The following is a 22,742-nucleotide window of genomic DNA, read 5'->3' on the forward strand; positions in this document are numbered from 1 at the left end:
TGTTCGACAGGCCCCGCCCAGATCCTATGTCATACGTATGCTGATGGCTCAATTGTGCGAAGGAATCGTGGAAAGTTGCTTACCAACAACCACTTTCCCCTCCATTTCCACATGTCAAATTGCCACCTCCAAACACCTCGAACCACGAGGCCACCAGTCGTGCCTCCCACTCGCCTGTCAAGACACCATCATCCCCTCCACCATCTCTCTGGAGGTCGACGAGGATCAGACGCAAGCCTCAGAGACTGGACTTATGAGCATTTGTTTTGTTTGTTCTGTTCTGTGTTCCTCAGTCAATCACATTAGACAGACACATTTACATGTATATACATCTAAAAAAAAGGGCGATGTCATGATATGCAGTCTTAACTAAAGGATGCTCCAGACTATGAAATGAGTTCAACGTGTTTATTGAACTATTAACACAGTTCTTTAGTGAGTTCGACTCTCTGCTAATCTAACTGTAGTAACTCAGTCTAACTGTGTCAGCTTGCTCTAAGCCACATGCTGGGGCAACCTAAAAAAAAAGATGATCTGGTCGATCTCGGATCAGAGCCAATGTTGCTGTATTGACGGAGTAAAACTGTCACATGCTGAACGGCAGGCAATCCTTATTGAACTAACTTCATTTGCAGCAGGGAGGGCAGCAGACGTGAATCACAACACGCGAGACATTTGTACCCCCTCCGATTCACTTTTCTAGAAGCTGCAGAATGTACTGACAACTGCAAAGATTCCGCGCGCTCTAGCAGTGCTGAAGGCCAGTGCAGCAGAGATAACTGCTCTCCAACCCAAACATTTCAGTACCACTCTGCCTGTGGCTTCAACCAATAATTTGGGAGCCCTGCTACCCCCTGCATTCACAATGCAGAGAAAAGCAAGCCAAAACCAGCCAGCTGTGGCCTTCACAGCTGCCTCACACTTTTTTATTGGCTGCAAGATTCTATGTAAAATTGGATATCATCGAGCACACACTAGGAAACGAAGGTTCAACACGATGGAGCGTAGTACTCAGTACCTGATGAATGGGGGTGCTGTAGCAAAGAATCATAGAATATACAGTGCAGAAGGAGGCCATTCGGCCCATCGTGTCTGCACCTCCACCCTATCCCCGTAACCCAGTAACTCCACCCAACCTTTTGGGACACTAAGGGGCAATTTAGCATGGCCAATTGAAAGAAACCAGCTGTTTCTAATAGGTAAAAGGATTATTCATAGAATTCATAGAATTTACAGTGCAGAAGGAGGCCATTCGGCCCATCGAGTCTGCACCGGCTCTTGGAAAGAGCACCCTACCCAAGTCAACACCTCCACCCAATCCTCATAACCCAATAACCCCACCCAACACTAAGGGCAATTTTGGACACTAAGGGCAATTTATCATGGCCAATCCACCTAACCTGCACATCTTTGGGACTGTGGGAGGAAACCGGAGCACCTGGAGGAAACCCACGCACACACAGGGAGGATGTGCAGACTCAGCACAGACAGTGACCCAAGCCGGAATCGAACCTGGGACCCTGGAGCTGTGAAGCAATTGTGCTATCCACAATGCTACCGTGCTGCCATTTTGCCATTTTGATGGAAATACGAAAGCCCAGTTCAAAATTCATTTTTAAAATGAATTCCATCATAAGACTGCAAACACAATCTCAGATTACAAAGCATATGGCTTGCAATAATCAAAGCATGGATTTGAAACATTTGAAACGTTTGCAGCCCATCTAGAAGCAAACAAAACAATTCAATGAAGGTCAAAAAGTGTACCATGAGTTAACATGAATCTACCACTGTTCAAAATGTCAATAAGTATAGCAGTCAGCAGAAACCAGATCTGATTAAAAATGGAAGTCACATTCTAACACACAGCAAACACCCAAAGATGCAACATATTCACATCTATGTTGCATATCGATGATTGACAACTAACCATCCAATCAAATGCATTTGTGACTCATCCAAGCCAATCAACACATTACAGGGGTAGGAACTGATGGAGTCAGACTGATGACATTATCCTTAAAGATAGAGGTCCGAGCAGCCATTTTCATTCCAGGATCACTCTATATCTTTTATCTAACTACTCGCTATCCTTATTTTGTATTTTCATATCTCCACTCTAACTCTTAAGTCTGCGCAAGCTGTTTGCTTTGAGCAAGAAACCATTACTGTATTTTGAAAGTTCAATTTGTTTGTAAGCCACTAAGTTAATTATATCTCTTAAGGCCTTCTGCAGGGGCTTTCTTGAGAACATTTGATTTGTAACCTCAAGAAGATTTCAAACTCTCAATAGACACAATAAAAGATTTCATTTTGCACCCGTGACGTGTAGCTTAAATTTCTACTGAGTTAAAGTGTATATGAGACTATACTTAACCGCATGGTAGATTTCAACACCAATCCACCTAACCTGCACATCTTTGGACTGTGGGAGGAAACCGGAGCACCCGGAGGAAACCCACGCACACACGGGGAGGACGTGCAGACTCCGCACAAGCCTGGAATTGAACCGGGGACCCTGGAGCTGTGAAGCCACTGAGCTAACCACTGTGCTACCGTGCCGTATCCTATTGGTAGGATAGGATGAATCTAAAACAATCCAGTTAACATTTAGAAATAGCAAACAACAGAAAGGTCACATGGGCACCTGCATGGACTGAAATACTCACTGCCATGGATTGAAACATGTGACAAAGCGTACATAATGAAATTCCTTTCGCAGCTAAGTGGACAATCTCTCTGCAAAATAAAAAGAAGGCTCTGAGAGAGCTGAGACATGATTGTGAATCCGTTTTGTCAATGTGTGGAGATCCGTTTGCCACTCGCAAAAGGTTTTGTTCCACTAACCGATCATTGGTGAAGATGTAGCCCACCACATCTTTTGCCGCTCCGAGCAGCACGGCAATTGCTAAGGAGATACACCCTGTGGGAATAAGAGGAAAACACGAGGAATTCTCATCAAATAACCCCGCTGAAATTCCAGATAACAGGCAGGGTTCCCCCATCGAGTCATGTCCGGCTCCGCGCCCGGCGCAATGGGAAAATCAAGGGAAGGGCCCCCAATTGACTCCGCGCCATGGAGCACAGTGCGACCTGGATCAAGCCCTCGCTAGGCACGATCCAGATAATGATATTCAAATGAGCCATTAGTTAAATATCCGATGCTCCATTAACATAGCGCCCAGGGGTCAAAAACTACTGGACTCACCAATGCAGCACACAGCAACTTTAGCAGAGTTTACAGCCTGCTCTGGATTCCTGGCACCCAGAGCGTTACCTACAAGAACAGTTGCAGCCACATTGTATCCCAGAGGAAACTGCGGGAGAAAGAATACAAGCAGGTATTAACCAATTTCTTCTGCCCATTTGATGTGTTGTTGAAGGTAACTGCCCTTGCAATATAGCATCACCAACCAGATCAGGAAGGTCAGAGGTTCGCTCTCTCCTTTGTGCTGAGTTACCTGGAGCGCGATTCAGCAGAAACAAATTGTGGTGTTGGGTGCTCTGGTGCACAGATGAGCCAACACAGTTGTATGTGGTACAACTCTATTTTATTATAACTCTTATAATACAGTTCGTTCTGGATACTCTGCACGTGCTGTCTCCCTGAGTGTGTTTGGTAGCAGATCTGTCCTGGTCCTCCTCTGCAGCTAATACTGACCACCGGGGGTCGTGTCTGTGCTTTTATATCTTTCTGTCATTGGTTGTGGTGTTGTGTGTTCTGATTTGTCTGTTGGTGTGTCTATCATGATGTGTGTGTTTGAATATCATGACACAAATGTTGTCTGGTTTTGGGTGTGTTTGGCGGATGTTTCTCGGCGGCTGCAGTGCCGAGATTGACACCGCCTTTCAGCGGACCTTAGACGACTTTTGGGCCTCGGGGAGTTTCTCCCCGTCCTGCACTGGGGAACTGAGCTCACCAGCAGGACCGGCTCCTCACAGACTGGGGCGCCATTTTGAATGGGGTGCCATTTTGAAATGGGCACCATTTTGAATGGGTGACCATTTTGAATCGTGTGCCATTTTGAACGGGCGCCACGTTGAACGGGGCACCATTTTGAATGGTGCACCATTTTGAATAGTGTGCCATTTTAAACGGGGCGCCATGTTGAACGGGGTGCCATTTTGAACGGGACGCCATTTTGAACAGGGCGCCATTTTGAATGGGGCACCATTTTGAACGGCTGCCCGATCTCTGCACGTCCTCTTTCACTCCACCATGCTCCCCACCCCCGCTGATGCATAGAATTTAAAATGAGACGGTACACACTGAAATAGCCATAAACAGGTAAATAAAGTTCTGAGTTTTATATAAACACCAGGAATTAATGTTGAATTCCTTAAAGATAATGCTTTGGTGACAATTGAAATTTTGCGTCAAGTTTAGAAACTTAGATCCAGAAATTAGACAATGCAAAGGTTCACTGAGATTAGACGAGGAATGAGAGATTATCGACGAGATTCTCTGTTCCAGAAACAAAGGGCGGGATTCTCCGATTGCCAACGCAGAAATAGCATTCGCCGATTGGCAGGACAATCCCTTTTGACGCCGAAATCGGGGGGGGGGGGGGGGCGGCGGCGTTTTTTGGATACGCGTCGCCCTCAAAACTGAGTAATCGCTGAGCACGCCACACACCGTTGGGTCAGCCCCAGGACGTTACCTGAAGGTCCTCCCCGATGCTCCACTCCCGATGGGCCGACTTCCCGACGGCATGGGGGGGCGGTTGCACACAGTTTTCGGGGGCCTCGCGTGGCGACTGCGGACTGTGTCCAGCGCGGCCACAGTCGGGGGGGAAGGGAGCCGTTCCACTGGCCGGGGGGCGGGGGGGCTTTAGCTGGGGCTGGGGAGACTGGTGGGGGGTGGTCCGGGAGTGGCAAGAAGGGGTTACGGGGGGGCAGGCCAGGTCCGTGCGCGGCCACGCCACGTTGTACGGCGCGACCACAGACACGGCAACTCTCCACCCGCATCTGCAGGGAAGGCTGGGGGTTTCACGTGGACCGGCTGCTAGCCACCCCCCACCGGCCAGAGCATCGGTGCGGGGGCGGCACCAACTTCTTGGTCATTAGACTAGACACAAGCTCCGGACATAACCTCAAAATCGGAGCATCCAGCCCTAGGTGTTTGGTGCCGGGACTGAATCGGTGGTTTCTACGACAGGAACATTGGCGGCGTTCCCAGAGCAATTCGTCGACCGTTAATGGGCTAGCACTGGCGACACCTGGAACCGGGCCGATTCCAGTGAAAACTGTGCCTGATTCACCAGAGTCAGGATTGACACTCGAGAGGCTGACAAGCTGCAGTTACATATGAGCACTCCACTTCCTGGAGTGATCCCTGTATGTAGTAACACGTGATCAAGTAATGTAAAGCAAGTACAGGCGAATGATCACTGGATGGCCACACGGCCAAGATCTATAAAAAGGTTTTCCTGCTCTTTCCTCAGGAAGTGTATCAGGAGTGCAGCGGGTACAGAAGGAAGACAGCTAGAGAGAAGAAGCTAATAGATTTCAGTATATAGCATTATCTTAATTAATAGTTTAACCTACAGTTATTTCTTTGTTTACTGGTTCAGTATTAAGGAAAAAGAACTCACGAGATTATTTAATATTACTCATTAAATTACTTTATCATCACTGGAAGACTAATTTATATTTCAACAACTCGGCTGGACAAAAAGAGTAATATAACACTCCCCACACGCACCATCCCAGCCAACAAGGTGGCAGCAAGGCGGGCCGCACCCTGTTTCACAGAAACTGGACACACCTCTGGATGCAGTGGAGGAGAGGCAGGCGACACTGTACCTCCGGCGTAGGGGGTGGGGAGGAGGTGGCCAGCCGCTGCCGTGCACTGGAATTGGGTGCAGTTGGGGGAGGCCGTGAGCGCCGTGGCAACACCGGCCAGCAGGGCCGTAAGAAACTGCACGACATCCTCAGGGTGGCCAGGGTGAGTGAGTGACACTGTGCCCATGGCACTAACCCGCGACCCCCCCCCCCCCCCCCACCGCCGCCAGAGTGGGAGGCCACAATCGCCGGGAGATAAAAGACTGAAGGGGGACCGCTGGGCCTGTGGCCCCTCCCCACTGGACAGCAGTGGGCACTGCACCTGCTTGGTGGGCCCGGGGAGAGAGGGGAGTCACCGGGGCGAAGGTTGACATCGGGCGAGCAAGTGAGACCCCCACTGAGCTGCGGCTCCCCATGGCACGTGGTCACCCCTTCCCTTCCCCCACCACTTACACCCCGCCACACACTCCCACCAACCCCCCACCACTACCACCCCACACCCTCTCTCCAACCCTGCCACACACCCCCGCCACTCCCACACACACCCATCACTACACCCTCTCTCCACCATCGCCACCAGCCACCCCAACCCAATCACGCGTCTTTACTCGTGTCTCGATTTGATTTGATTTACTGTCACATGTACCGAAGTACAGTGAAAAGTATTTTTCTGCAGCCGAGGGAGATAGTAGACAAAAAGAATAATCAACAGAGAACATTGACAAATGGTTCATCGACAAAACAGTGATTGGTTACAGTGCGGAACAAGGGGCCAAACAAGCAATACATGAGCCAGAGCAGCATAGGGTGTCGTGAATAGTGTTCGTACAGGGAACAGATCAGTCCGAGGGGGAGTCGTTGGGGAGTCTTGTAGCTGTGGGGAAGAAGCTGTTCCTATGTCTATATGTGCGGGTCTTCAGACTTCTGTACCTTCTGCCTGATGGAAGGGTCTGGAAGAAGGCAAAGCCTGGGTGGGAGGGGTCTCTGATAATGCTGTCTGCCTTCCTGAGGCAGCAGGAGGTGTAGACAGAATCAATGTCGGTGTGGCAAGCTTGTGTGATACATTGGGCTGAGTTCACCACACTCTGCAGCTTCTTGCCATACCAGGCTGTGATGCAGCTGGATAGGATGCTCTCTATCGCACATCCGTAGAGGTTTGTGAGAGACGATAGGAAGTAGAGACGTTGTTGGGCTTTCTTGACTGTTGCATCAACGTGAGTGGACCAGGACAGACTGTTGGTGATGGTGACCCCCAGGAACTTAAAGCTATCGACCATCTCCACTTCGGAGCCATTGATGCAGACGGGAGTGTGTGTCGTGCTGCGCTTCCTGAAGTCGATGATCAGTTCCTTGGTCTTTCCGACGTTTAGGGAGAGGTTGTTTTCAGTACACCATGCAACAAGTGATTTATCTCCCTCCTGTAGTCTGATTCGTCGTAGGTTGAGATATGACCCACCGCAGTCGTATCATCTGCAAACTTATAGATTGAGCTGGAGTTAAATCTTGCCACACAGTCATATGTGTACAGGGAGTACAGTAGAGGACTGAGCACACATCCTTGCGGGGCCCCGGTGTTGAGGACTATTGTGGAGGAGGTGCTGTTGCCTATCCTGACAGATTGCGGATTGTTGGTGAGGAGGTCGAGGATCCAGCTGCACAGGGAGGGGTCAAGTCCAAGGTTGCGGAGTTTGGTTATTAGTCTTGTCGGGATAATGGTGTTGAAGGCGGAGCTGCAGTCTATGAACAGCAGTTTTACATAGGTGTCCTTGTTGTCGAGGTGTTCGAGTGTTGATTGTAGAGCCAGGGAGATAGCGTCTGCTGTGGACCGGTTGCGGTGATCGGCAAACTGCAGTGGATCTTGCAGGATCTCCTGGCGATGAGGTGGGTCCTTCTGGTGCCTCCCGACCCCAACCACAACCGGAGGAGGAGGGTATGGACCGCGACAGGAGAACTCGGTCTGCAGCCCGAGACACCCCGGGGCACCAGTCCGGAGACAACACTGACCTCCCACACAGCTGTCAACAACACCCTCCACTATCCCAGAGACACTCACCTCGGTTGGACGTGTTCATGAAGAGGCTCCTGGGGCACTATCTAGTTTGCACCACACAAGTGCTGCGGTACAGCAGGTGGAGGTAAGAACTCCCGAGGAAGGCGGAAGGCCATAGGGTGGCCGAACCCTAGCTGCCATCCTTCTGGAAAGGGCAGTCGCATCTCTAGTGGAGATGCACTCTCAGAGTCAGGGCCTCCATGAGGGGGTGTTGACAACGAACCAATGCCTGCAGGAGCAGAGGATGGTGTTGCTCAGACATGCCACCCAGGCCAAAACCGCAAGGGGTGGCGTTCGCGGTGGAGGTCTTGGGGCTAAGGTTTCGACCATGGGTCCGGATGTCAAAGGCCTGGGGCGCTCTGTGCAGTCAGTGGCCGAGGCCCTAGCTCAGGCAGCCATGCACCAGGGCCACTGGGACATTGCAGTAGCGCTCCAGAGCGTGGCCCAGTCACAGCGGGCCATGGCTGAGCGTGTTGGCGCTGGGCGCTGGCCGACATGGCACAGATCCAGAGGGAGGTGGCCCAGTCACTGGTGATGTGGCGCAGACTCAGAAGGTGGGGGCACAGCCACAGCGTTATGTGGTGCAGTCCCAGAGAGAGATGATCCACTCCCTGTGCTCCATGGCCGTGAGCATCCAGACACTGGTCGGCGCGGGTGCAGGCCTCCAGAACGGGCAGAGTCAAGTGGAGGGAGAGCCTCAGGGGTTAGCTCCACACGCAGCACCGTCCCACAGATTAGCCCAGGGGCCATCGGGCACCCCAAGGGAGGAGGAGGTGATGGGGCCCAGACCGGTGACTCCCGCAGGGGAGGGGCCGGAACACCACAGGGCCTCGGAACCCCCCCTCCTGTCGCTGGCGCATCTGATGGGCAGCAATCAGAACAGGGTGGCACCATGCCACCTGGGACACCCGAGCCAGGCTCAGCCAGGCCCAGTCGCCCCAGAAGGCGGCTGGGGGTGGGCTCAGCCCAGGGTCCACAGTTCAGCCAGTGCTTACCGCTCTGGTCTGCCACCCCCAATCCCTCCACCACCCCCAACACCCTGTCCCCACGTCCACCACCCCAGGGGTTCGATGGGGGACCATGTGCTGGAATGGTCAGCTCGCACGCAGGGATCACCCAGGTAGACAGTGCAAAGTGCTACCGTGGGCAGGAGGCAGAGCACCAGAGCTCATCGCACCTGAATGCTGAAGCACCCCACCACCCTGGTCGCTGCATGGGTGTCATTGTAGTGGATCTCCACGTCGGTCTCTAGGATAGGCATCATCGGCCACGGCCGCAGCGGCTAACCCTTGTCACACCCTCACCTGGGGGGTGTGCCTCGAAGAGGTCAGGAACCTTTGAGTGTGGCAGCATGAAGGCGCCGTGCACACTGCCCGGGTATCGGGGGCAGACGTGCACGATGTGCAGCTGATGGTCACACACCAGCTGCATGTTCATTGAGAGGAACCCCTTACGAGTTGTGAAGTGCGGACTGTCGTGGGCCGGTGCTCGTAGGGCGGAATGCATCCCGCCGATCATCCCCTGGATCCGGGACATCTCGGCGATGACGGCACACGTGAGGCCTGATGCTGCGCCTCATTCCCGCCTCCTCCTCGGCCAGATGGGCACCAGCTGCCCATCCCCACCGGCTGCCTCCTGTTCCTCTGGGACAGACTCCGCAGCTGCAGGGTCTTCCCCGGGCAGCTCCAGCTCGTACAGCCACAGTGCATTCCCCCAGCGCTGCGGCGACTAGGAGGAAGACCCCCATTCCTGGTTAGATTCCAAAGTCCATTGTCTGTACGGGGTGAAAGTCAGACATGTTAGTATGGTGCGCACCCCCAGGTGTTCCTCCCCCCCCCCCCCCCCCCCCACCCTACCACCCCCTCCCCACACCTGTCCTTGGCCGGTCCCCCTGGCACTTTGCCCACCTCACCCCTCGCTCCGTCGGTGCCCGGTACTGTGGGGGCCTCAGGCCCTGGTGCCCATCCCTGCTGCCCTATGTACCATTGGCTGATGCTACCCATGTCAGCGGTACGCTCCACGGTCTCCACCTGTGCCCTCCTGCAAGGGCTACTGTGGGTGTTGCCCTTGGGTTGACCGCGTGATTTCCTGTCAATGGGTGGTGACCGGTTTGCGGGGGGGTGGGCGGGGAGAGTTGGTACGGTGAGGGTGGGGGTTGGGATGGGAGGTTGGAGAGTGGAGGCACCCATACGGCCAGTGTCACTCTGCACAACCAGAGGCCACGGTGGGCGGTCAATGGTTGGCGCGCAGCAAGATGGCTGCCTTGCCGGCCACGGGAATGCTGGTCCATGCCTGTATGCCCTGGTCCCATGGGGGGATTTCCCTGACGCCGCAGCCCTTCCCCCATCACCCCCGTCACCCCCCCCCCACTGGCGGAGGCCCCTCCATCCAGCCCTGACAGCCCACGGTCATGCCTCTGCATCTCCTACCCTTTCTCTCCCCCTCATCAGCCACGGCGCCTGTTTGCCCATTTTTAAAACCTCGAGCAAACCTCGCCGTCAGCAACTCCCCCCTGCGGAGGGGAATACTGGTTATGTGTTGGGTGTTCTGGATCACAAACAGGTCACCAACACTGGAAGTGGTGCAACTCTATTTTATTATAAGGTTAACGATATTAACATACTTGAACTGTGGGTAAATGCAATACCAGCTTTAACTGTTGACCCTTGCCTAGTCCTAACCAGGTGATGCACTCAGCACATGGTGAATGTCTGTGTTGCAGGCTGTGAGCTCTGTGCTCCGAGCTGGCTGCTACTAGAATGAGCGGGAACTCTCCTGTCCCCTGTCTTTATAGTGCGAGTGCTCTCACTGGTGATTGGCTGCGGTGTTGTGTATGCTGATTGGTCCCACTGCATGTCCATCAGTGTGTGTGTGTGTCTGCACCATGATATACTGGTGTATATTATGACAACTGGGTCAGGCCCGCTAATGATATGTGAACGGCGTTTACTGTATGTGTGGAGTAGAACGCATTGACGCCGCTGTCTAGACCCGCCACGATTTTGGCTTCACGACCGACTTTCCGCGCACTCGCATTTCGCGATTCCGGTGTCGGCCGACGGACAATCCCATCCTGCAGCTACAAATAATTGTCTGACAAATTAAAGTTTTTATCACTGGAACAGAAATGGTTAAAAGAGAATCAGACTGAGGAATCCAAAATATTAGGCGTGTTTCAGGATTAACATGAGAAGGTGAAAGGGGAAAACGATATTAGAATTTTTTGTTTCATTCTTTCATAGGGTCTGGGTGTCACGGACATTTTTATTGCCCCCCCCCCCTAATTGCCCTTCAGTGTTGAGTGGCCCTCTTTAACTGCTGCATACCATATCGTGAGGTACATCTACAGTGCTGCTAGGGAGATTGTTCCAGCATTTTGACCCAGTAACAGTGAAGGAACAGTGGTTGGAGTCTTGGCGAGTTGCTGCAGTGCACCTTGCAGACGGTACTCGCGGCTGCCATTGTGCGTCGGTGATGGGGGGAGTGGATGGCGGAAATGCTGGATGGGGTGCCAATCAAGCAGGTTACTTTGTCCCTGGATGGTGTCAAGCGTCTCGAGTGTTGGAGCGCCACTGTTCCAGGCAAATCGAGACGATTCTACCACACTCCTGACTTGTGCCTTGTAGATGGTGGACAGACTTTGGAAAGTTAGGAAGTGATTTACTCTGCAGAATTCCCAGTCTCTGACCTGCTCTAGTAGCCACAGTATATTTGTAGCTGATCCACTTAAGTTTCTTATTAATGGTATGACCCCAGGATGTTGAGAGGGGGGGATTCAGCAATGGTAACATCATTGAATGTTAAGGAGTAATGTATCTCTTGTTGGCGATATCTATGGTCTGGCAGTGGGTGCTGCAAAAGGGTGGCAGGGTCTCCCAGTGGTTAGCACTGCTGCCTCATAGCGTCAGGGACCCGGGTTCGATTCCGATCTAGGGTGACTGTGTGGAGTTTATACGTCCTCCACGTGCCTGCGTGGGTTTCCTCCCGGTGCTCCGGTTTCCTCGCACAGTCCAAAGATTTGCAGGTTAGGTGGATTGGCCGCGCTAAATTGCCCATCATGCCCAGGGATGTGCAGGTTAGGCCACGGGTTTATGAGGATAGGGCAGGGCAGTGGGCAGGGTGGACGGGGCAGTGGGCCTAGATAGGGTGCTCTCTCGGAAGGGTGGTGCAGATTCGATGGGCCGAAAGTCATGGAGAGATGGGCCGGGATTCTCCATGACTTTCAAAACCGGTGCGAGCGACTCAGCGTCAACGAGCCTCCCGGCCCAGTCAATCACCCCGTGCTCGGGGGCTAGAGCGGTGCCGGAGTGCTGCGCGCTGCTCCGGCGCCGAAGGTCAGAGCGCCACGGCCGTCTCCGCGCCGGCCCGCGGGCAACGTGGCGGAGCCCTAAAGGGGCCCGGCGCGGCGGAACATAGGCCCCTCCCCCGTAATTAGCACGCCCACCATCGGTTGCCCCCGATCACGGGCCTGGCCACGGTGGAGGCACCCTCCCAAACACACCCCCCCCCCCCCCCCCCGGAGTCAGCCCCCCCCCCCCCACCAGGACAGCCCCCGCAGCCAGAACGCCGAGGTCCCGCCGAGTAGGACCATACGCAAACGACGCCGGCGGCACTCGGCCCGTCGAGCGCGTAGAATCACCGCGGGGGGGGGGGGGGGCATTTTCAACAGCCCCCGACTGGCACCGCGGTGGCTGCGACGGCGCGATTGGCGCCGATTCTCCGGTCGCCCCAGCGATTCTCCGACCCGGCGGGGCTCGGTGAATCCCGGTCATGATTACATAATTTAGAAAAGAACTGAGTAAATAGTTGGAAAGACAGGATATAAAAACTGAAGTATTCCGTCTTCGCACGTGACCGGGATTTTCCGTTGCCGCTAAAAGTAAACGGAGTTTCTGTTCTCGCTCGCAACAGGTACCATCATGGACGAGATCGGGGAATCTCTCCAAGGGTGGCTGACGGGGAGAGAAATGAGAGTATAGACGCTGGATCCAGTTGCATCATCGCTGGCACAATGGACTGCAAGGCCTCCTTCTTGGGCTACATTTTCGTGACTCGCCAAGGGTACAGTTAGCAAATGGATCAGTGGTATTATTGAAGGTGCAGCTGGGTCTGGGATGAGCTATAATGGACCAGATTACACATTTTGGACCAGCCCCTCATTGCAAGAACAGCGAAAAGAGGAGAATGTTTAACCTTCAGTTAATGATATTTGTAAGTCGCTAAGAGTGACTTTGTTCCCTTCCTGTGCTAAAATTGCCAATCTGTAGCACGCCTTAGATATGTAAGCATTGCATTTCACTTGGAGACATCCTGTGGTCATGAAAAGGACTAAATAAATGCAAGTCTAAGCAAATCTAAATACGATAAATGTACAGAATTTTCATCCTTACCCTGAAAGCTATTATTAATAACTGTAAAACAATGATGTAAGCTCCAAGCTGAACTTCATTAATTGACCCTGTGAACAGGAAAGGAACAATCAGTAAATTAAACTGTCTTAAAGCAAACTCATTTCAAGAGTGAAAAATATCTTACGTGGAATTAAACTTTCTACAGAGCAAAACAAATTTGTGTGTCTGGAATTCCTGTCTCAGTGTCAAATACCCACTGCATCGACACACGGTGCCTTAGCTGGGTGTCTCTGGAATTCCTGTCTCAGTGTCAAATACCCACTGCATCGACACACGGTGCCTTAGCTGGGTGTCTCTGGAATTCCTGTCTCAGTGTCAAATACCCACTGCATCGATACACGCTGCCTTAACTGGGTGTCTCTGGAATTCCTCGTTCTTTGACTCAACGACCTTTGGGTTCTCGAATAAGCATTGGAAAAATCAGCCAATTATGAATCAAAGGCCCTCCTTATTCCCTACGTTACAGCAGTTACTCTGCTTAAACAACAACAACTTACATTTATGTAGCAGAGTTAACATAGTGGAATTTCCCAAATATGAGCAATATTAATAAAAACATTTTTTGATGTCAAGCCGATGAAGGCAATGTCAAGAGGGTTCATCAAAGCCCAGTGAAGGAACAAGGTTTAAAGGAGCATCTAATTAGGCAGAGATATATAAAGAAGGAATTCCAGATACTCAGGTGAAGTTAGCTGAAGGCTGGGCCATCAGTCATGAGGGTGGCGAAAAAGTGGACCGACTGAAAGACATTGAAGTACTTCAATGGTTGCAAAACACTTTGGGACATCCCACGGTCAGGATAGATGCTGTGTGGATGGAAGTCTTTCTTTATGATTCTGACTTACACCCACAGGTCATGGGGATAGAGTGGAACCCGCTTTACCCTCTAATTTGCAACAAAGAATAAGCAGGGTGCGCGATTGAAGCACCGCGTTGCGCCCGGCACAGATCGGGGCACGCCAGGTAAAGAGCGGGGAAGGCCAAAAATCGGGATTTGGACCGAGCAAGCCAATTTGCAATTCACCCGGCCTGCTGCTGATGGTGAATTCCGGATCACGCCCCAAAATGGCGAGCATATCATTAACCCTCATTTGCAATCATTTCAATATCATCAGTGAGTTTGAAGTCGAATTCGGCGATCGGAACGGAATTACCCACCTCGTCGGCGAGAAATCCCGCAGGCGCCATTTTGTACTTTTTAAACATGTGAAGCTGGCGCAATGATTACGGAGGGGAAGTGGGCAGGTGAGTAGCCATTTCTATTTTCTGGCATGCAACTCAAATGCACCAGAGCTGCTGCCCAGTGCTCCGGGGGTGGGGGACTGCTCGGGTGGGTGGTGGGGGGGGTGGTTGAGCTTGGTTGGGGGGCTGAAGCATTCCAGGTCGGGGGTCGCCCCTGGGCCCAGGGACTTTGCGTCTATGAGACCTTCAGGCCATCTTTCAATATTGTGGAGACTCATAACCGGGGCAAGCTGCAACCTGTCCGTCCCCATAAACACTCCCAGCAGAGAAACTTGCTGTGCATTCAATGCTGAAATTCAAATTCACTCCCTTCGACTGTGAGTAGACTCTAGCTTCACAGCTCAAGGCTATTGCAAATGACCAGTTAACCTTGTTAGTTGCGAGATCATCCCTTCCGCCATGCTCTGCATCGGTGTGACTTTCTGATGTACAGCGCCAGGGTCCCAGATTCCATTCCCGGCACGGGTCACTGTCTGTGCGGAGTCTGCACGTTCTCCCCGTGTCTGCGTGGGTTTCCTCCGGGTGCTCCGGTTTCCTCCCACAAGTCCTGAAAGACGTGCTGTTCGGCCTTGTGGGATTTGAGATTCCCGGGATGGAAGCCCTGATCTATTGTCAGTCTCTTGCCTTCCCCAATTCCTTCCAGATTACAAAATGTTTGCTGGTGTGGATCGCACAGAGGCTGCCCTCGCGATGCTGGTGGCAGCTGAAGAGAAGGCGGCAGCAGCGACGACGCAGGATGGAGGTGGCACCCGTCGCTCAACGTGCCGCCGCACACCCTGAAGACCCGGCCACCCTCTTGACATTAGTGGGAGGTGTGTCTTGTTGAGCAGTGAGTTTGTTTATTTACCTACAATAAACATTCCAATCTCATAGGTCCACCATTCAACACATAACATCAGCAAGCTGGGGATTGCCAGCCGTGTAAATTGGCCCCACTCCTGCAGGCAGTCAGTAGACCATCCTACACAGAAAAAACAACAATGGAGTTACTGACGCAGTATAGAGAAAATCATCATCAACATCCAGATCACGTCAGCTTTCAAATTGACTTTGGGTTTTGTCGTGATTGTTGCTTTAATGTGTGTATTGGAATGTTCCAATTAGCATATCCCTGAATTAGCATCTGGTTAAATACATCATCACCACAGGAAGTGATGCATGGCAACATGTTCAGAGCAGTTTGAGTAATCCCGTGTTAGCATGCGGACATAGAACTCTCCTGTTACTCTGTATATAGTCTGTTGTTCATCAGTAAAGGATCCAAACACTTATATTGTTCATCAATGTGTGATTGGTAAGTCTGTGTTAAAGGTCACTGACGGAACAGTTATATATACCCCACCGTAGGTCTACAAAATTATATGGGGCATAGACAGAGTGGGTAGTCAGAGGCTTTTTCCCAGGGTAGAGGGGATCAATTACTAGGGGGCATAGGTTTAAGGTGCAAAGGGCAAGGTTTAGAGGAGATGTATGAGGCAAGTTTTTTTACACAGAGGGTAGTGGGTGCCTGGAACTTGCTGCCGGAGGAGGTAGTGGAAGCAGGGACGATAGTGACGTTTAAGAGGCATCTTGACAAATACATGAATAGGATGGGAATAGAGGGATACGGAACCCGGACGTGCAGAAGCTTTTAGTTTAGACGGGCAGCATGGTCGGCATAGCTTTGGAGGGCCGAAGGGCCTGTTCCTGTGCTGTATTTTTCTTTGTTCTTTGTTCTTTGTGGGGTGTATACTGAGGATCCAATTAGATATTGTCCATTTCATAACATTTCCCTCTGAAACCTACCTGCCCAGGTGTTAACGTGCAGCTTTTTCCATCGAATGTATCCAAACAGGAGAATAGCTTGACAGTACTGAGAGATAACATTGGCAGCGGCCGAGCCTCTGAGAAACAAGTGTGCATGTTAAAGGCAGCTTCAAATAAAGTCTGTATAATTTTCAATAACAAGTTCATTTAACAGATATTCCAAAAAAAAATTCAACGCGTTTGTTACTTACGGCACTCCGAGCATCAACACATAGAGGAAGAGATAATTGATGACAGCATTGAGGATGTTGGCTATGACGCCAGTGACAACCTGAGGCATGGTGATCCCCTGAGGTGGAAGCAAAGCGATAAAGTCATTGCTGGAATTACTCTTGAATAAACCAACAGGGTGTGACATGGTGCCAAGGTAGTGGGAAGATGAAGTATACAACTGCTCTCCCAATGTCCATGTTCAGGATACAATATGTCCCCCATCGAGGACAATCCCTTTTCCCCCAGTTGGATCAGGATCATTTCTGGAGCATGTCTGATTGTTGGTCTGGGCGTGACATTCCCACACTTGCAGTCAAATCATCAAAATCATATCCCTTGTGCTCCAGGAAGGTATTTCTACTCCAAATGTGCTTACCCAGAATGAGAATGGAACTGTGTGAATGGGAGAGGGTGGACTCCCGAAAAGAAAGGGAGTTGTGTTAGTGTGGCACACGAGGGATGGGTTACACAAAGACCCATGGAGTGGGGTGGTGATGGGTGGGGGGTGGGGGGCAGGGGTTGGTGGAGAATGTGTCGTGCTCAGTGTAGCCATCTCAGGTGGCCACCTGCAAAGGACCATGGGAATTATGGCCAACCCAGGACTCAGACACACTCAGAGCTTGTGTGTGTATTTGCAACCCAGATAGCGAGACGCGATCAAAACCCCTGCTCATTTGCATTCTAATAGCCCAGGTCCCCAGAACAAAAGGACTGTACTCAGGTAACCGATACAGATGCAGACTAACCGGCGCCACTCCCTTTGCTAAGAAAGCCCCAACAGCTAAGGTCAATTAACCTTTCAGTTAATCAGGGAGAGTCAGCAGGATTCATGGTAGGTAGGTCATGCCTGACAATCCTCATGGATTTTTTTTAAGAGGTGACTGAGGTGGTGGACATGGGAATGTCTATGGATGTTGTTTATATCAACTTCCAGAAGGCATTCAATGAAGTTCCACATAAGAGACTGTTAACTACAGAATTGAGGACATATTACTGACATGGCCGGGAAATTGGTTGGCAGGCGAATGGGTAGGTACTCAAATTGGCACAATGTGACTCTTGATGTCCCACAGGGACCTGGGTTCGGGCCACAATTGTTCACATTATTCTTGGATGATGGCATAGAAAGTCACAGATACAAATTTGCTGATGACACAAAGTTGGGTGGCAGTGTAGGCAGTCCAGGTGACAGCATAAAATTACAAAGGGATATTGATAGACTAGGTGAATGGGCAGAACTGGCAGATGGATTTCAATGTAAGCAATTGTGAGCTTATCCATTTTGGACCAAAAAAGGATTGGTCAGGGGACATTCTGTATAGTATGAAGCTAAATTTAGCAGATTTCGAAGGAGACCTGAGGGTTGAATGTGCATAGATCTTTAAAATGAAACAAACAAGGGCAGAAAGTGATCAAGAATTCTAATGGAATGCTGGCCTTTATATCCAGAGGATTTGTTGCAGCTTTACAACGTCCTGGTTAGAGCGCACTTGGTATCACTGTGAACAGATCTGGGCACCACATCTTAAGAAGGATATTTTGGCCCTGAAGGGGTTTTAACGTAGGTTTACAAGAATGATACCAGGACTTCAGGGGTTATGAGGAGAGATTCCATTTGCGGGATGTGGGCCTCGCTGGTTAGGCCGGCATTTCTTGCCCTTCCCTCATTGCCCTCGAGAAGGTGGTGGTGAGTTGCCTTCTTGAACTTGTCTGCAGTCCTTGAGGTGTAAGTACACCCACTGTGCTGTTAGGGAGGGAGTTCTAGGATTTTGCCCCAGCGACAGTGAAGAAAATATATTTCCAAGACAGGGTGTGAGTGACTTTGAGAGGAACCTCCAGGTGGTGAGGTTCCCAGGTATCTGCTGCTCTGGTCCTTCTTGATGGTAGTGGGCTTGGGTTTGGAAGGTGCTGCTTGAGGAGCCTTGGTGAGTCACTGCTGTGCATCTTGTAGATGGTGCACACGGCTGCCACTGTGCGTCGGTGGTGGAGGGTTTGAATGTTTGTGGAAGGGGGAGCGATCAAGTGGGCTGCTTTGTCCTGGATGGTGTTGAGTTTCTTGAGTGTTGTCGGAGCTGCGCTCACCCAAGCAAGTGGGGAGTATTCCATCGCGTTCCTGATTTGTGCCTTGTAGATGGTGGACAGCGTATGGGAGGGTCAGGAGGGGAGTTACTCACCACCGGACTCCTAGTCTATGACCTGCCCTGGTAGCCACAGTATTAATGTGGCTAGTCCAGTTCAGTTCCTGATCAATGGTAACTCTAGGATGTTGATAATAATAATCTTTACTTTGTGGGGGATTCAGCGATGGCAATGCTATTGGATGTCAAGGGGCGGTGGTTAGATTCTCTCTTGTAGGGGATGGTCATTGCCTGGCACAAAGTAGGTCTGCTTTTCTAGAATTTAGAAGGTTAAGGGGTGATCGAAGTCTTCAAGATATTAACAGGGAAAGGCAGGGTGGATAAAGATAAACTATTTCCACTGGTTGGAGATTCTAGAACTAGGGGCCATACTCTAAATAATAGAGCCACACCATTCTGGAGAGATGTTAGGAAGAACTTCTACACACAAAGGATAGCAGAGGTTTGGGACTCTCTACCAGAAATGGCAACTGAAGCTCGATCAGTTCTCAATTTCAAATCCGAGATAGATTTTTGTTAAGCAAAGGTAGTAAAGGGGATGTGCCAAAGGCAGGTATGTGGCGTTAGGTCACAGATCAGCCATGATCTCACTGAATGGTGGGACAGGCTTGAGGGGCTGAATGGCCTATTCCTGTTCCTATGCTTATTTGGGATAAGCCACAGCTTTGTGCGCAGAATGTGGCCGTGGTCTTAAAGTTGGTAGTTACGGAGTTGTCTGGCTCGGTACTGCTGTGCGGGCTGGATTGTCATGGTTAGGGGAGGCACCTGCGGCCTGCAAAGGGGGTAAAATATAATAAAGGGGGGGTATGCAGAGCTCTCCATTGGGGGTGGGGGTCACCTCTGTATGTAATTATGCACACAGCTTCAAGGTGGCGAGGGCTGGGGCGAAAGATATATGCTCTGGTCTGTTGACTGCCACTCACAACTCTTATCTGGTTTTCCACTGCCTGTTGTTGCATCTCCAGCATGTGTGGCCTGGCCCTTTCCAGAGGCTCAACATCTGACTTGCATTAAGTTAGTTCCTGGTCTCCAGCAGTCCTATGAGTGACAGAGACCTGGGCTGTCATTGCCTCTGTCTGTTACTGTTCCCCAGAATTGCCCCTGAACGTTCTCGAGATCTATGACCCCCCCCCCCAGGGTGCGTGTCACTGTATTGGTGGAGGGTGCGAGTGAGAACAGCGATGAGTATCTTCTAATGGATCCTCGGCACCTCCCCCCTAGGGTAGGCTGGGGGCTGCAGCTTATGTTGTCTCCGTGATCTGTCTGGAGTTGCTCCTGCCTGTAAGAGAGAGCAGCTAGATTTGGTGAATGAACAGGTGAAGTGAGTGCGATTGCCCTTGGCGTGAATTATAGAATTATAGAATTTACAGTGCAGAAGGAGGCCATTCGGCCCATCGAGTCTGCACTGGCTCTTGGAAAGAGCACCCTAACCAAGGTCAACACCTCCACCCTATCCCCATAACCCAGTAACCCCACCCAACACTAAGGGCAATTTTTGACACTAAGGGCAATTTATCATGGCCAATCCACCTAACCTGCACATCTTTGGGACTGTGGGAGGAAACCGGAGCACCCGGAGGAAACCCACGCACACACGGGGAGGATGTGCAGACTCCGCACAGACAGTGACCCAAGCCGGAATCGCACCTGGGACCCTGGAGCTGTGAAGCAATTGTGCTATCCACAATGCTACCGTGCTGCCCCCAAGGCAGCGCTTGACTGAGTATAGCCTCAAGCAACCCGAGCAAACCTGGAGTCAATGGGATTCAGGGGGCGAACTTGTTGGAGTCATACCTGGCACAAAGGAAGATGTTGTGGTTGTTGGAGGTCAGTCCCCCCAGCTCCAAGGCAGCACTGCAGGCGTTCCTCAGGGGAGTGTCCTCGGCCCAACCATCTTCAGCTGCTTCATCAATGACCTCCCTTCCACCATAAGGTCAGATGTTGGGATGCTTACTGATGTCTGCACAATGCCCAGCGCCACCCGCGACTCCTCAGCACTCAAGGAGGCCATGTCCAAATGTAACGAGACCTCGACGAGGTCCAGGCTTGGCCTAAAACGTGGCAAGTAACATTCACACCAAACAAGTTCCAGCCAATGACCACCTCCAGCAAGAGAGAATCAAACCATCACCCCTTGACCTTCAACGGTCTTCGATGGCAATGCCATTGCTGAATCCCCCATTATCAACATAGCCGTGGTGGCAGCAATGACCAGAAACTGAACAGGACTAGCCAAATAAATAATGTGGGTACAAGAGCTGGTCAAAGGCTCAGAATCCCGCAGCAAGTAACTCATCCCCCGACTACCCAAAGCCCGTCCACCATCTGCAAGGCACAAGTCAAGAGTGTGATAGAAAGATTTGTTTTATTCATTCTAGGGATGTAGGCTTTGTTGGCGAGGCCAGAATTTATTGCCCATCCCTAATTGCCCTTGCCTGGATGAGTGTGGATCCAACAAGACTCAAGAAGCTCGGCACCATCCAGGACAAAGCAGCCCATTTGAATGGCACCCCTAACACAAGCATTCACTCCCTCCACCACCGATGCACAGTATGAAGAGTGTGTGCCATCCACACGATGCACTGCAGGTACTCACCAAGACTCCTTCGGCAGCACCTTCCAAACACATGGCCGCTACCATTTAGAAGGACAAAGGCAGCAGATACCTGGGAGCCCCACCGCCTGGAGGTTCCCCTCCAAGTCACTCACCACCCCGACTTGGAAATATATCGCCGCTCCTTCACTGTCGCTGGGGCAACATCCTGGAACTCCTTCTCCAACAGCACTGTGGGTGTACCTGCAGTAGTTCAAGAAGGCAGCTCACCACCGCCTTCTCAAGGGAAATTAGGGATGGGCAATGAATGCTGGCCCGGGCAGCGAGGCCCACATCCCTTGGTTAATTTTTTGAGAAGCTGAATGCAAAATGACCGTCCACTCACTGAGAATGTCAGCAAGTGATCGTGGGAGGGGCTCATCCACAGGAGCGATCTCTGTCCCCTTCGCCAAGACAGCAGCATCCAACTCGAGTTTGGAGTTCTCCTGTATGTTGGTCTTCCCTCCTCCGGTGTGGGACCCCTCCCTCTTGCTGTGGGCAAGCTTGGCCCGCATGAAGAGAAATGGATGGAATGTGGTGGGAAGGGATGGAGCAGAGGTGAGCAGGCACGCCTGTTGTGTGTGCTGAGGTCGCCCCACTGAGGCGGAGCAGAATAGATAAATAGGATGCTGGCAATGTGAAAGTGTTTTGAGACGGCGCGTGCTGATGTGTCCCCTGCTAATAGTGCATTGAGTACAATGAAGCCAATGTGTGCGTGAGATTGGAATGAGTTGAAGGTTGAGGTGTGCTGCCTCAGATCAGTCCGGCACTGGACGGCCTTCCTTCGGCAGGTGCCCGGTGAGCCGACCTCACTTGCAGCTGTCTCCAAAGTTGGCCAGGTGAGACTGATGGGCTTCCCGGAGACATCCCAGGGGCAGAGGACACTATGGCGTTGGTGGTGGGCTCCGCAGACGAGGGTCATTGGGCAGTCATCGCTGAACCTTGGTGCAGGTTTTTTTGTCTGGGATACATCCACCTGGAGATGTTACCTTCACACAGCAGGGCTGGAGAGAGTGAATGCGCGTCGGCGGGTGTTTAAATATGGTGACCGGACCCTCAGTCACATTTGGTAACGGCGGGGCTGACAGATAGGTCACCGACTCACCATGGGATTCAGAGAACTACTTGCCGAAGCAGAATGAATGATCCTACGAATATGAAAGCAGGTGCAAGTTCCTGCCTCGCTGCCCACCGGGAATTGTGGCAGCTTACTTGCCGGAGACGCCATGGTGGATATTAAGGCCCGACAGTTGCAACCCACTCTTCCAAATGAACCCCTGAAATATTATGAATCAGCTCCCTGTTTGCAATTGATCCTCCCAATAAGGAATATGAAACTGACAGCTCTCAACTCATTCTCACTGCAATAACTAGAATTTAATTTACACTCTGTATCTTTACCTGATTCTGAAGGTATCTGGACTCTAAGTCATACATAAACGCTGCCTGAGAAAGAACATTGACAACAATTAGCAGCAGACAGTGTATCAATTAGTGTATTGAAT

The 22,742-nt window shown here is 51.4% G+C and overlaps 1 protein-coding gene across 1 annotated transcript in view; it reads right to left on the reverse strand.

The window, feature by feature from the left end:
• Window positions 1-22,742, reverse strand: part of LOC140386944 (multidrug and toxin extrusion protein 1-like) — a 63,176-nt gene that overhangs the window by 21,502 nt on the left and 18,932 nt on the right. Inside the window, exons 6-13 of the mRNA XM_072469861.1 lie at window positions 22,639-22,683; window positions 16,485-16,582; window positions 16,273-16,370; window positions 15,335-15,448; window positions 13,225-13,292; window positions 3,209-3,317; window positions 2,848-2,923; window positions 2,670-2,739 (exon numbers count right to left, since the gene is read on the reverse strand). Coding sequence (XP_072325962.1) covers window positions 2,670-2,739; window positions 2,848-2,923; window positions 3,209-3,317; window positions 13,225-13,292; window positions 15,335-15,448; window positions 16,273-16,370; window positions 16,485-16,582; window positions 22,639-22,683 — 678 coding nt within the window. The remainder of the gene's footprint in view (window positions 1-2,669; window positions 2,740-2,847; window positions 2,924-3,208; window positions 3,318-13,224; window positions 13,293-15,334; window positions 15,449-16,272; window positions 16,371-16,484; window positions 16,583-22,638; window positions 22,684-22,742) is intronic.

This window comes from Scyliorhinus torazame, chromosome 12 (assembly GCF_047496885.1).
Source record: "Scyliorhinus torazame isolate Kashiwa2021f chromosome 12, sScyTor2.1, whole genome shotgun sequence".
Classification (NCBI taxonomy): Eukaryota; Metazoa; Chordata; class Chondrichthyes; order Carcharhiniformes; family Scyliorhinidae; genus Scyliorhinus; species Scyliorhinus torazame.